This window comes from Nycticebus coucang, chromosome 16, assembly GCF_027406575.1.
Source record: "Nycticebus coucang isolate mNycCou1 chromosome 16, mNycCou1.pri, whole genome shotgun sequence".
NCBI classification, from domain to species: domain Eukaryota; kingdom Metazoa; phylum Chordata; class Mammalia; order Primates; family Lorisidae; genus Nycticebus; species Nycticebus coucang.
Window position 1 is genome coordinate 80,214,635 of NC_069795.1, and position 15,446 is coordinate 80,230,080.

General features: G+C 37.2%; 1 protein-coding gene across 1 annotated transcript in view; it reads left to right on the plus strand.

Moving 5' to 3' along the window:
• Window positions 1-15,446, plus strand: part of ATP13A5 (ATPase 13A5) — a 125,362-nt gene that overhangs the window by 8,552 nt on the left and 101,364 nt on the right. The window contains exons 2-5 of the mRNA XM_053564743.1: window positions 6,862-7,035; window positions 8,887-9,033; window positions 9,262-9,332; window positions 9,437-9,517. Of these exons, the coding sequence (XP_053420718.1) occupies window positions 6,862-7,035; window positions 8,887-9,033; window positions 9,262-9,332; window positions 9,437-9,517 (473 nt within the window). The remainder of the gene's footprint in view (window positions 1-6,861; window positions 7,036-8,886; window positions 9,034-9,261; window positions 9,333-9,436; window positions 9,518-15,446) is intronic.

Sequence of the window (15,446 nt, forward strand, 5' to 3'; positions counted from 1 at the left end):
CTTTTAACTGCTATACCAAACTATTTCTATTGGATTTTACAACCAGCCATGTTTTTTATATGAAAAATCAAAAGTTCAGCAAGTTAAATCATAGCTGGAATATAATGCACCAAGGAACATAAGTGGGAGCTTCTAGAAGGCAATGGGACAGCATATAAAGAACAGAGGCTCTGGTGTCAGACCTAGGTAGTGAGCCTGGCTCTAAGTGGTCACTTAGGGCAACAACTTCTGTCAAAAAGTGTACACAATTTTGTTACCCCAAATCCAGGCCACTTCTTCAGAGCCTAGGGAAAGACCATTAGGGCTGGGGAAACTCTCCTGGTGTTTGGAATACCAAATTCTATTTGGAAACAAAAAAGTTAAGGAACACTACTGCTTGGAGAGAATACAGATCGAGTCTGTGCAAGGTAAGCACAACCTCTGTGCTAGTCAACTGAACCAATAGGTGATGGATCCTGTGTTCCTAGCCTCACAGAACACAGCTTATTTCCATTAACAACCAGCAGATTGCAACTCTCACTGAAATAGTCACCTCTCTCCTCCTTTGACTGAACCTATTATCAAGCCACTTGCTAACACTGAACTTCCTTTTCACTCAACATCTTATGCCTCTCTTTTAACCTTCGCAGCTACTCTCCCAGGTGTGTGCTATTAGTGTTCTCCTAGTACAGAGATGGAATCAGAGACTCAGAGAAGTTACATCAGGTCACACAGATAACAGGTGGAAAACTCACTTTACTCCAAGGAGCCACACATAATGGATTTGAGATTCTGATACTCTGATCTTATTTCCAATATCCTTTCTTCTACACCACCTCTGGATTCCATTCATTTTTCTCTTCCTGGCTCCCTCATCTGTCCTGAATTTTTTACTGGATTTCACTGGAGGTATATAAATATTTAGGAGAAATCTGAGTGACGTCTGACTGAATCAGAATTTCAATAATTTTCAAAATAAAAATGATACTTGTGAATAGTCAAAATGGTTAAGGATTTCATAATAAACTGTAATCACACTAATAATTGGCAAGCTGATTGAGACTACATGATTAAAATCATGCCAGATAAAGCAGTGATTCTTTTGCCATAATCTCAATACCATAGCAGCCACATATCTCTGAGAAAACTGAAAAATGACCTAGAAAGGAGTTTTGCCAAGGTTTATGAGGTCAGTTTATTGAAGAAGCAAAAACATAGTGTCTGTTTTGTTCAAAGTACTACAAATTTCAAAAGTTACTCTGAGATTTGTAAGCTTTCTTTTTCTTTCTTCTCTTTTACTTTTTATATACACAGAAGCGTTGATAAAGCACAGTAATCTTGAGTGTACAGTTCAATTACTTCTATCACAGATTAAGTTTGCTCATTTTTGAACTTCATATGAGTAGAATTATATACTGCCCTATGACATTACATTTATTTATTATAATGTCTGCGGAATTCATCCACGTTGATGTACGCATCAGAAATCTTTTTTTTATTGCTTTGTAGCATTACATTGTGTGAAAACACAAAATTCATTTACCTTTCTCGTGTTGGTGGACCTTCAGATTGTTTCCAGTTTTGGCTGGAATACAATTCCAGTTGCAGCTGCAGTTTTAGCTTCTGAATATAGCTAAACAGAATATTCTTCTATGTACATGTTGATTTTTCTTGTGTAAAATTCTAAGAGTGAAGTTCATTGTCATGTTCTTAGCAGCATAGTTTTTCCAACTGTGTGCACCAGTTCACACTCACATCATCATATGAGAGTTTTAGTTGTGTCACATCTTTTCAGCATTTAAAATATTCAGTCTGTTGAATCTTATCTGTTCTGTGGCTATATTATTTCATCATTGCAGCATTGTGTAACTTCAGAGTAAGTCCTCAAATACAGTTGTGTAAATCCTCCAATTTTGTTTATTTTCTTAGGTATTCTAGGAGGTGACATATGATTGTATCTTTATTTTGAATTCTCTTGGTGATATGACAGCAGTTTCTTAAATGTTACAGTCCATTTGCAGATCCTTTTTTAGTGAAATGCTTTTCAAGTTGTCTGCCCATTGTGTATTTACTTATTTAAAATTGATTCGTTGAGTCCTATGAGCCCTTTTTTTGCATATAGAGAAATATATGTTGTATATACATTTACATGTAATATCTTCTGGCTAATATCTTCTCCAGCGATCTTTTGATGAAATCAAATGTATTTATATCTTTTCTGTCTCCTGCAAAGGATATATTTGCCTACTTGATGTTCATAACAAAATTTCTTCTTAGGGCAACAACTTCTGTCAAAAGTGTACACAATTTTATTGTTACCCCTCAACCAGCCACTTTTTCAGAGCCTAGAGGAAGACCATTAGGGCTGTGGTAACTCTCCTGGTATTTAGAATACAAAACTCTATTTGGAAACAATAGAGTTTCTTTCATATGATTTATTGTTTCTGTTTTCACATGTACATATCTGTGCCATCTTGAATGAATTTTTGCTTTTGGTATAAATCAGATGGGGGGGCACTCATTTTTCCTAGCACTATTCATTTTGCTCCAGCATTGTTTATTGACCAAAGCGTCCTTTCCCACCTTGATCACAGTGGTTCTTTTCTTGTAAGTGCAAAGATCATATGTTGGAGCATCTTTCCGGACTCTGTTTTGTTGCTTTCTTTTTGTTTACATGTATGCCTCATTTTTAAAATTACCGTGGCTTTGTAGTCAGTCTTCACTCGGTAGTGTATGTCCTCCACAATTGTTCTTTTCAAAAATTATCTTGACTATCCCATATCCTTTGCATTTCCATACCAATTTTAGGATCCACACATCAATTACTACATGCTTACAAAAATGCATGATGAGATTTTAAATAAGATTCCTAATAGCTAATCCCCGAACTTAATACATCTTTCTATTTATTTAGATTTTTACTTTCTCTTAGCACATGTGCTTTTTAGTTTAGAGAGGTCTTCCACAATTTTGTTAGAATTATGAAAAGATAATTGATTTTTTAATCTGTCATAATGGTATTTTCAAATTGTTTGTTACTGGTACATACTAATACAAATTGGTTTTTCTATATCAACCTAGTATCCAGCAACCTTAGTAAATTCATTTATTAAGTTTTATAATTTGTTTATACATTCCTTTGTATTTTTTACATATGTAATTACATCATCTGTACATAGTGTTTTACTTCTTGTTTTCCAATTGTTATAGCCTTTATTTATTTTACAGTATTGCCTCATCACACTGGCTAACACTTTCAGTACTATACTAATAAATATTAGTGGTGATTGCTAACAATCTTGTTTTACTTGTCATACAAGTAAATGCTTGTTATTTCATTATTAAGCATGTTAGCTTAAAGATGTCTCATCTATTTCCTAGTTTGGTAAGATTTTTAAAAATTGTGTATTATTGAATTTTATGTCTTTTTCAGTATCTAATGAGATGATCACCTGATTTTCCTTCTGAATGTTCATATGGCAAAGTATATTGATTTTCAAATCCTTGCATTCCTAAGACAAGTACCATTTGGTAAGGCTATGTTACCCTTTTAATATATCAAGGATTTAGATAGATAATTTATTCCAGAATTATTTTATCTATGTACCATGACAACCTGTAATTGTCCTTATTTGAAATATACTTGTCAGGGCGTGCCTGTGGATCAAAGGAATAGGGCGCTGGCCCCATATGCCGGAGGTGGTGAGTTCAAACCCAGCCCTGGCCAAAAACTGCAAAAAAAAAAAAAAATTTTTATATATTTATATATACTTGTCAGATTTTGATATCTGGGCATGCTGGTTCATAACATAAGTTAGGAGCATTCCCACCTCCTCAACTTGTAAAAGTGTTTGCACAAGAATGATATTTCTTCTGCTTTAATATTTTAAGGGATTCATAAGTCCTCTGGGCTTGAAGATTTCTTTACAGCAAGGTTTTTAATTATTAATTTTTAAGTAATCATACAAATATTCATAGTTATTTATGAGTTCATTAATTTTACTAATCTTTTCAGAGTACTAATTTGGCTTTGTTACTTTATTATGTCTGCTTTCTGTTTTATTCATTTCCGCAATTATATTTATGATTTTTTCCCTTCCACTTTTTTGGATTTAACTTGCTACTTTCTCTGTAATTTGTTAGAAGCTTACTTCATTGATTTCAAAGTTCATTTTTTCTAATGTATGCATGGAAATCTATAAATTTCCCCTCTAAGAATTGTCTTAACTACATTCCACAAATTCCTATTTCTCAATTGTCATTTTCATCCAATTCAAAGTATTTGCTAATGCCCATTGTAATTTCTTATTTTTGCTTTCTACGTTTTGAAACTATATTTGTAGGTCCACAACAATTTCCCTTGAATTGACCTGTTAGCTTATGAAATGTCCTTATTTTTTCTCTCACATCATTTCTTTCCTTAAACATATCCATTAATACCCGTAAAGAAATATATTTTATCTGATAGCAATATATCTACATTAGCTTTCTTTTGTTGGTGTTTGCTTTGCATATTTTCTCCTTTCACCTTGTAACTTTCTGCCACTTTATGTGTGTGTCTCCTGTAAACAGCATGTAGTGGATCTTTTATTTTTCAGTGGATCAATCTTCGCTTCCTTCCAATCATAGCATAATATTAAGGCTATTTACATTTCATGTATTTACTACTACAGTGAGTTAAATTCCATAATGTTGCTATTTGCTTTTGATTTACCCCATGTATTCTTTCCTCCATTTAACATTTGATCGTAGAATGCCCCAGGCTTCTTCATGGACACCATTTATTTTTTTTCTATGGGATCTACCTTAGCCCATTATTTTCATGTCTCACCACTACTGAATTATTAGCTATCATTTGGTACTCCTAATAATTTTGCTATTACAGATAATCATACACTGAACATCTTATATGTATCACTTTCTTTTTTATGTGTTACATCATTAGGTTTTATATCAAAGTGAGGAATTGTTGATTTAAGGAGTAGGAGCATCTTTATAATTTTCAGTATAATTTGTCACCTTACTTTCCCTAAAAGACTATTCCAATTCACAAAGTTTTTAGTAGTATATAGCTGTAATGATTTTATTGCACTCTTGCTAGCACTGTGAGTTTCTTTTTTAATTAAAAAAAAAAAAAGTCGTATAGAAGAGAACTGAAGGGGTTCCAGAATTATAATTACCAATGCTATTGTTGTGTGTAATACACAGAAAAAGAGAAAGTTATTTATGAATGAGCTCATTTAAAGCTACAAGCTGGACTGAAATTCTAAATTGTTCTGCTTCTATTTTTGCATACACTTGAGATTTGGCAGGAACCCCCCTATAAGTAACTCTTAGTAAAAGAATGTATATTTATAACATAATATATAAACTGGCATATACATCATGTTTGGGTCTAATAAAACTATATTCCAAATACAACCAAAACAAGTTTATGAATTTGGAGAGATATAGGAAGAGAGAGAGGAGATCTAGTTGAAACATGCTTAAAAGCAAGGTAAATATATGTTTCTCCAAATTACATTTAAACGGTATTATGAATAATCTCAAAATAAAATAGCTGCATCACGAAATTCAATGACCATCTTTTTCCCAGGTGGGTGATATTGTTGAGGCTCAGGGGAAAGAAACTCTTACATTTGTAATTACTTTGCAGAGCACTAGAGCACAACTACCCTGTAAGGCATGTGCTCCTAATTGTTTTATAGAAGAGTAAATTGGGATTCTTTAGAGAAGAAATGATTTATCTAAGGTCATGTAACTATTCACAGGCAAGGCAGTGATTCATACTAACACCTTCTCTTTCTTAAGCCTGTGACCTTTCCACTATGCTTAAGGATTACTTTCATCAAATATTATCAGTTTGATTTATGACAGAGTTATAAGGAAAAGTTAATAAAAGCAACCATATCGACTTGAAAACTTGTGCTCTAGCATGATCTAAACTGGCATTAAATTCAGGAGATTCCATCATCAAAAATGCCATAGAAACTTAGTAAAAATGTATTTTTTTGACATTATATCTCTGTGATCTGGGAATGGGAGTCCTGAGTCATAGAAAAAGAGAACATATAAAACACCAACAGCAGAATCTAAAATAATAATATAGTAAATATATCATTTATAATCATCATTTCTCAGGGGCTTCAAAATATACTAAACATTTAGCTCTTGAAATTTGAAAAGATAGGGGGCAAATTTTCATTGTAGAAGTTGGGAACTAGAAATGGGCTTTAAATAAACAAATCTATTGTTTGGCTATTTTCCGACCCAAAACCAAGTCTCAAGTCTTTATTCAATTTATGACACATATTAAATAACCTATTACTAAAGGTACAAATATTTCAGCATGTTATTATCAGGGTCAATAAATAGAAGCTGCTTCTGAAAACCTTTCGTGTCCACAAATCATCTCTTATTTTTTAATCATCATATTGTTTCAGGGAACAATACATTTATTTATACTTTCGATTGTTCTCAATCATGCTATTATAAAACAAAGCTGAATGGATAAAGCTAGATAAATGAGTGTGGGTCATATCTGTCATGATTTTATCATCTTCCTTCAATAAATTTATCTGGCTCAAAACATGAAATATTTTATAAGTCTATGAGGCAACTCTATGAACATATCAAAACAAATAGGTCTGTCCCTTTCTCACTCCCCCTGTCCATTGTGTACGTCCCAAGTGTCGGAGTAGTAAAGGGAGTCCTTTTAATAATGGTATCAGCTGACAGCTGCAAGCTGTCAACCTAATTTGATTAGCTGAAACCAGATTTGTCTCCCAGCCAACACCCCTTTATTTAAAATTTATGTTTAATGACACAAAATAATATGTTTGTGTAAAAAAAAAATAGAGTGATGCTTTATTTACTCTTTAGGAGGTGTTTGGCTATCGTACGCAGAGTCTACGGAAGGCCGTCTGCCTCCTGGCATCTGTGCTGACCTGTGGAGCCCTGCTGCTGCTGTTCTACTGGAGACCCCACTGGAGGGTGTGGGCCAACTGCATCCCGTGCTCCCTGCAAGAAGCTGACACTGTTTTGCTGAGGACAACAGTGCGTGTCCTCTGTTACCTGTTTCAAATTCTGTACTGCCTCTGTGGCACAACCAGGGACTGGCTAGCATTCCAGGGGGCAGAGCTTCCTCTATTTAAAGAATTTCCCATGTTGAAAGGGAGACATTTTGATAACATTCAGGACATCAAGGGTAATAAAATAATAACTCTGATGACCATCCCAGAAAAAGAGTTCGAAAATCGTTTTGGGAGGTGGACTAAAGGCTGGCTGGTGTCAGTGCCTTAGTTTCCCAAGGGAAGGACTTCAAAGGTGACTGTAGTGATATTCAGTAGTATGGAGCAGTTTTTCTAGGATGAGTTCACGAACTTAATTGTCAACTGTGGTCGTTTTTTTGTTTTTTTTTTTTTTGTGGTTTTTGGCCGGGGCTGGGTTTGAACCCGCCACCTCCGGCATATGGGACCGGCGCCCTACTCCTTGAGCCACAGGCACCGCCCCTGTGGTCGTTATTAAAAGAAAGAGCGAGATAAAGACAGAGAGAGAAGAAAAAAGAGAAAGAAGAGAAAGAAAGCCCATTAGTAAAATGTTTACATTTGGAAAATTCTAGTGAAGTGACCGGGAAAATTTGGTACTTTCTAAAGAACATCTCTGAAAGTCTGAAATTATATAAAACAAAAACAAAGAGTTACCCTCGACCAAAATAGGAGGTGGCAAAATTACCTCTAGAATCTGCTTGCTATCTCTTATTTTGAGCCAGGCACAAAGGCATTTCTTTCACTTCAGCCTGAAGAAATGTCTGCCACATGGGGCTAATTGACAGTTTCTTAGCCCAGGCGTGAGCAGTGGCTGTCAGAATTAAAGCTCATAGACAGTATAACATGGGAATGATCATCAAAATATGTATTTTGAAGGACATTTCACTAATAAAAATTTTATTAATAAATATTTAGCTGTCACTTAAAAATAGCTAGAAATGGTATCGTTATGTAAGATTTTCTACGTATAAAGCTTTCCTGAAAAGTATATGTTGCTCTTTGTTCTCTAGCCCAGAGGTTACCAAATTTTAATGCACATCAGAATTACCTGAGGGGCTCAATAAACCACAGACTGATGGTCCCATCCCTAGAGTTTTTAATTCAGTAGGTCTGGGGTGGGGCTGAGAATTTGCATTTCTGGTAAATTTGGAGATAATGCTGATGCTCTTGTTTGAGATAAAGTTTTTTTTCTATTTTTTTAACTTTTTGGAGCATTTATTTATTTATTTTATTAAGTCTTTTGTACATAGATCATAAATACATTTATGCCAATTTCAGCGTGTTGATTATTTGTACAAATTGGAGTGCTTACATCATACTAATCAGCATAGCTTTCATCTCATTTATGCAATTATAGCATTAGGACATTTGTGTTCTACACATGATAGAACCAGCTTGTATTTGCAATGTGCTCCATACTTGTGGTCCCCCTATTAGCCCCTACTATCCCTCTCTCCCCCTCCCCATCCCTCTCCCTCTCCTTCCCTTCTTCATACTAGGCTAAAGTTGTATTTCTTTTTTCATATGCAAGTGTGAGTTATTATAAATTGGTTTCACAGTAGTACTGAGTACATTAGATACTTTTTCCCCATTCCTGAGATACTTTACTAAGAAGAATATTTTCCAGCTCCATCCATGTAAACATAAAGGAGGTAAAGTCTCCATTTTTCACTGCTGCATAGTATTCCCCAAGTGCCCATTGACCCATGAATGGATTAATAAATTGTGGTATATGTATACCATGAGATAAAGTTTTGTCCTCAACTTTGGGAGCCACCTGTCTAGCACTTAGTTTGGTTGATCGAATACCTTACTGAACAGCCCTTGAGAATTTCCTAAAAAGGATTGTCTTTTCCAGGATGAATTTCAAAGGTATATGAGGAAGAAGATATTCTGCCTCTACTTATCCACACTGAAGTTTCCTATAAGCAAGAACCTGGAAGAACCCCTAGTGGCTGACCGCCACTCTGTCATTAACCAAGCTGTAATGAGGCCAGAATTAAAAGTAAGTAATTTGAGCGCAACGTTAACCACATGTTTACATAGAAAGAATAAGGTAAGTGTTTGCTGAATGAAAGTTCTAAAGATCACACTGTCAGGAATGACAGCTATGAGACCCACGGGGAGGCTGCATTGAACACTGCACCCTCCCTCAATGGGCTTCACCTTGTGAAAGACAGCTGTTCTCTCAACCTAGTGAAAGACACCTGTTCTATCACATTTGTAATTGCAGCTGCGATGCATCCAAGTGCAGAAAATCAGGTATGTTTGGAACAACTTAAAGAAACAGTTTCAGAAAGTTGGGTAAGTATGACTTTTACTGACCACTCTATCAGGATGTTGGGGAAGAACAGTGATTGGGTGGGTGCTGTGAACTGAAGTGTGGTTCCTTTCCTGACCACTCCTAGGCTGCTGGAAGACAGCAACTCCTGCTATGACATCCATCAGACATTTGGATTGGGTCTGACCAGTGAAGAGCAGGAGGTCAGGTAGGATTTATAGTAAACTCTGAGATAAAGTTTCAGCAAAAAATGATGTATCAGATGAGTTATCATTAGTGCACTGTTGGCATAATGTTTCATCAACTTGATATAATCCCAATTCATTTACTGGCATCAGAGAGATATTCTAAATTGTTCTTTTCTTAGGCAAACTTATTAAAAAGAAAAGACTAAAAGAGCAATTCAATCAAATTAAATTTGATCTGTCAGGCTTATAAAACATTCTTCTTTGGTTGTATTTTTTATCCTATCTTCAAAAAATTCATAAACATCAATTTCTTAATCCTTCAAATCCCCTGAAAGATGGAAAGACAATATTATTCCTGCGTCTTACTATGAATAAATAGCCCCAGAGATGAGGATTTTGATGGTTCAGTTAGGTTTGTTATTCACCACACCTATAGCAGTACTTGATTCATGGTAGGAGTTCAATAGATATTTCTACTGTAAATGAATAAATTAATGCATTCATTGATTTGTTAACCAAATGGCTCTAATCTGCTAGGTATTTCACAAGGAACTAGGGATATAAAGATAAAAACTCAGTCATTGTCCCAGAGATGTTTTACTGACTAGTCAGAAAGACAAAAATAGTAGCACAGTCATAACCCAGTAACAATAGATCCACAAAAATTAGGAGATGCTTATGGGTCTAACTCACAGAGATGTAGTGTCCCTGCTTCCTTCAATCATTATTTGAAATGACAAATCCTTGTGATTAAAAAAAAAAAAATCGGGCGGCACCTGTGGCTCAGTCGGTAGGGCGCCGGCCCCATATGCCGAGGGTGGCGGGTTCAAACCCGGCCCGGCCAAACTGCAACCAAAAAATAGCCGGGCGTTGTGGCAGGCGCCTGTAGTCCCAGCTACTCGGGAGGCTGAGGCAAGAGAATCACTTAAGCCCAGGAGTTGGAGGTTGCTGTGAGCTGTGTGAGGCCACGGCACTCTACCGTAGGGCCATAAAGTGAGACTCTGTCTCTACAAAAAAAAAAAAAAAAAATCCATTACAAGTCATCCCAGAATCTTAATAATCACCTTCATTTCTCACCCATTTTCAGAGACATTACCTGCCCAACTTTCTTTGCAGTTAGCCAGAAAAACCAATTCTCAAGCAAAGAAGCAAAATAGAGGTACTAAAATAGAGGTTTGGGGCTCCACCCTCATAATTCTGATAATTCTGAGGAACAAGGGGTACTTCTGAGAGAAGACGCTGCCTTGCTAATATATAACCCCTGTGTTTCTCAGGCACGCCAGGTCTAAAAATTACTATTGCTTTTAAGTTTTTCTGTGCCAGAACACTATGAAAAAATGAACCAGGCATCCAGGCTCGGCCAATATTGCAAAATACCTTCAAAATGGTATCATTATGTAAGATATCAGCTGTGGCATTTAATACACTGAAATACAATCAAAGTTATTAAAAACATTGGCTTAATGACACTAAGCATGAGATATTTAAAGGATTTAAATCTTGTGGATAGAATGTAGATAAACTGACTAGGAAGACATTTCCGCAGAAAAGATTTCCCATCAGTGTAGCTGCCTCACATTTGTCCTTATTTATCAAGTGCAAGCTTTAATAAACATCATACATAATAAAATTTAAATCTGGTTTACACAATAAAGAACTTGACAATCTAATAACCAAGGCAAAGAGTATAGTTTCCCAAACATGATGAATAGAGGAGAAAAATCTACTTATAAACATAGTATATTTTATTTTATAAGAGTGTCTATTCGGGAGTTGAAAAGAATAAGTAGAATCTGGGACATTTTTTCCCCTCATAGACGTGTCCAACCTTTTTCTTTTCTCTCCTGCACATTGAATGAATAAGAGATGTCTCAGGCCACACATTGAATACACAAACACCCTGCATACTTTTCATGATATCAGACACCACAGATAAGCAAAAAAGATCCTCACAAAGTCAGCACGTGCCCCCCCCCCCCCAGGCTGCAGGTTGAACACTAAAATTTAGGATAAGAATCAGTCCTTTTTAAAAAAATTAAAAGTGCTTGACTGATTAGTTGAATAACATCTTAGATGGATTTGAGCTTGCTCACATTAAAAAACAAGGGTGCAAAATGAGCAACAAAGGAAGAGGGATACACAGGGACCTCTGATGAGCAAAAGCTACAGAGTCTAAACTTAAACTTTTCTGTGGCCTTCCTGGACACCAGGCAAAGACAGTCAATGGACAGATTTACAAAGTTCTCACTTTTCTCTAGCAAAAGCTTATCAGGATATCAGGAGAAATAACTTCAGCCTGGAGAGATCTTGTCAGAAGGCATCAGGAAGGGGCCACTTACATTGGCCCAGGAGGTTCCATGTTTGGGTCTTCACTTATTATGAACTGAGCTCCACTTTTCCTTAATACCTATCCTAGACAGATCCCTCACAAAAATGGTACCCTACTGAAAAAAAACCAACCTACCTGATTCCCCACTGAGTTGAATCGTCTTCCTGTCAGGATAGCCGAGCCTTTCCTCCCCTTCTCTTTCTCTCAGCCCATCCTGCTCCTACCCTCTTTGTTTGGCATCCTAAAAATGGAAGGGCACCTTTCTGGCAGCAGAGATGAGGTGACACCAACCTGACCTGCAATTAACTATAAACCCAATGACCCTACTAGTGACCCAGCTCTCTGGAAGAATAAAAGCTTTAATGAATAGGGTTTGCCTGTTTCTGTGATAAAAAATACTCCAACTGTGGCTGATTTGAGCCATGCCTGTGACATCAGTGAATGAGAAGTTGGGAAGAGACACTCAAAGTGGGCTCAGTGATTCTGCAGGGCCAAACTTAATTCTCAGCATTTGCCACAGCAGTGAGAAAAACAGTGTGCTTGTTAGTGACAGAGGAAAGAAATCCAAGTGACTGGCAGCAAAAGAAGGTAGGTTTGCCATCAAATTGCAACTCCAAGCACAAGAAGACAGAACATCAGAAGGGAGGAAAGAAGAAGTGAAAAGAAGACATGAGGGAGAGAGAGGATGGGGCTGCTGGGGGACCCTGCTCTCTCATTCCTCAGGTCTGGGGGGAGCAGATGTCAGAAAATAACTCACACTTATATGCCACTTGTTCCATCCTTAGAAAAGGACCCAATAACAGATACTCAGCCATTAGATCAGTATGAATGGAAGGATCAAGGATCAGCTGGCTGGTTGGAGGAAGGGAAGAAGTTTCATTCATTCTTCTGGAAAGCCATAACACAGTCTCAACTTTTTTAACATTTAGTTAGAGGTTAGAGGTTAAAGAGTTACTTTAAAATATAACACATGCAGCTTTTCTTTAAAATGCAATGCATAAAGTATTTAATAAAATTGAAGTGAGATCAACATTCTTCTTTTTAATAAGTTGGAATTACCAGATCACAGTTCTCCAGGTTTGGTCCCATTTAAAGTATAAAAATTACTTAACTGCAATGCCTGTTTCAGAGCAGAACCCTATGGCGGCTCTCATAAGCCCAAGTCCCAAATCTCTCTGGCGAGGTCCTGCCCTGGATTTCTTTGCACCCCCACCACGGGATTCTAAGACCTGGAATGCTCAGAGTACTTCCCCAAAAGAGGTGACAGGAAGTGCCTCACTTAGCACACACAGAAAGCATAAAGTCCTGTAGGAGCCCTGCTTTTCCCCAGGCTATAAGGAAACGTGATTTTGGAAGGAGGAGGACCTCCTCCACAGAGGAGGACCAACGTGGAAAACTCAAATGATTTTTATGTCCTTTGTAAAAGGGAGCTTCTCTGTATAAATGTTTTGTTAAAGTGCACAAGCAGGTTCAAGCACTGTTACAACAGAGTTGTTTTTCCTTCCAGAAAGCAATTTCTCAAAACATAACAATCTCACTATTTCTTTAATGGGAGGGCTCTAAGGCCAGCTTAGTATACCACACAACCATATCCAAATCCCAAAAGTTGGATGCCACATTCTATGCACCTGTGAATATTTTTGATCTTCCTTCCTTTATTTTCTTTTTTCGGTTACAGTTCAGCCCAGGGCCGGGTTTGAACCCTCTACCCTTGGTATATGGGGCCAGCGCCTTACCAACTGAGCCACAGGTGCCACCCCATCTTCCTTCCTTTATAAAGCAGGAGTGTTCAGACTGAGGGATTGCCTAGTGGAATCACATAGGGACCATCTCAAACTCCATGTCTGGCTCCTCAAAATTCCAAAGCTCAGAATCTCCTGTGTTGATATTGACTGGAAAACTATAGTTATCCGTCCCTGCAGAGATCCTGTTGGAGGCTTATCAGAATGGAAGCCGTAAGGAAAAACCAAGTAGTTGTTTGTAGTTGTAAAAGCTCACCAGTAGTTCTCAATGAGTTTTCTGCCTCCTTGAGGGCTCTCACTCTTGTCTACAACACCCGGAGACCAAAATGCCTCCCATACAGCATACTCTCAACAATTATTTGGTGAATAAATTAGTAAATGAATGAATGAATGAACAAATAAGCAAAATGAAAAGGGACGTGGACCATTCCCAAAAGAAAGCACTCTTAGTCATTCACAATTGGTTTCTCAGAAATAAATACATTCCAGCAGATTTACAATTTTCTCAAGTTGGGAGGAAACCTCAGTGATCCTTTGTGTTCAGGCCATAGTCAGCTCAGAGATCCCCACGACAAGGTCCCTGCTGAGAAATTGTTCAAGTTCTTTTGGAGAGGGACCACCTATCTCCAAAGCAACTTTTCCCCTAATAAATAATGAGAAACAGTAGGCAAGTCTGCTTAATTTTCTTTAGCTTATGCTGTTCTACGAGGTTACCTAGAATGATGTTAGGACTTTTTTTCCCTACCAGCTTGTCAGATTTTTAGTAAGGGATTGTAATCTTCCTTGTTCATTGGAATTTTCCTCACATGAACCAGCTTCAAGTCCTAGATTTCTGGTTGTTCAGCCATTGGTCAACACCCTTGAAAACTCTTCTTGGCTTGTGCTGAGACTGAGATAGGTGCATGATTCCTAAATACACACTATATTTTGTCAGGAGGCTGTAAAAAAGAGTAAGTCCCAAAGGACATGCCCAGCTGTGATTTAAACATGGCGCAGATAAGCCCTAAAGAGGATAGTCCACAAGCAAGTACTGATCTACTAGATCCCAGTCCTTGTGGGATCTGAGCTCTTCTCAGGGATAATTCTTGAGTATATATGTTAGATGTTAGGTCTTGCTTTAGGCATCTAGGATACATCAGTGTCCTTTAGAAGTTTACGTTAGTGGAGAATACAGTCCATTATTTGTATGCTTTCCACCATGTAAGAAGAGAGGCTATCATATCTCTAGGTAAGCTAACGAGATAAAGAAAATCTGCAGTGGGAGTTGGGGTATCTCTTTTAAACAGTGTTGTCAAGGAAAGCTCTCATAAGGAGCTGTGTGACAGATATCTGGTCTCACTATAGCACTATAGCATAAGCAGAGAGCTGAGTTCAAGTTTATTGACTTCTAACCGGAGGCCAAAGACCCCTCATGCAGCTTCTGCTTATTGGTGCTTATGGAGGCAGAGCTGTCAAGTGCAGGTCATGGAGACAATGGTCTGAAGCCCTGTTCTGCCTCCAAGCCCTGACACCTTAGGAAAGTTACTTAGTTTATTGGAATGTCAGTTTTCTTTATAAGAAATGATAGCAGGGATAATGTGATGATTAAAAGAGTTAATGCACGAAGGCTAAGTGCAATTTCTGACACTCGTTTCTGCTTAAAAGTTATATTGCCCCGATTAGATGTGTGCACCTTGTCTAAACACCCGCACTGAACAGCTTTTGCCACCGGCAAAAAGAGGATATTTAGCCCTTTCCCTCTGGATGATTGTCAGGGATCAAGTAAATCTTTTGTAAGAACTTCATAAATTGTAAAATACCACACAGACATGAGGACTTTTTATTTTAATGCACACATGAGTTGCACCTTTTATATAATGTACACATTTACCAGGTGAC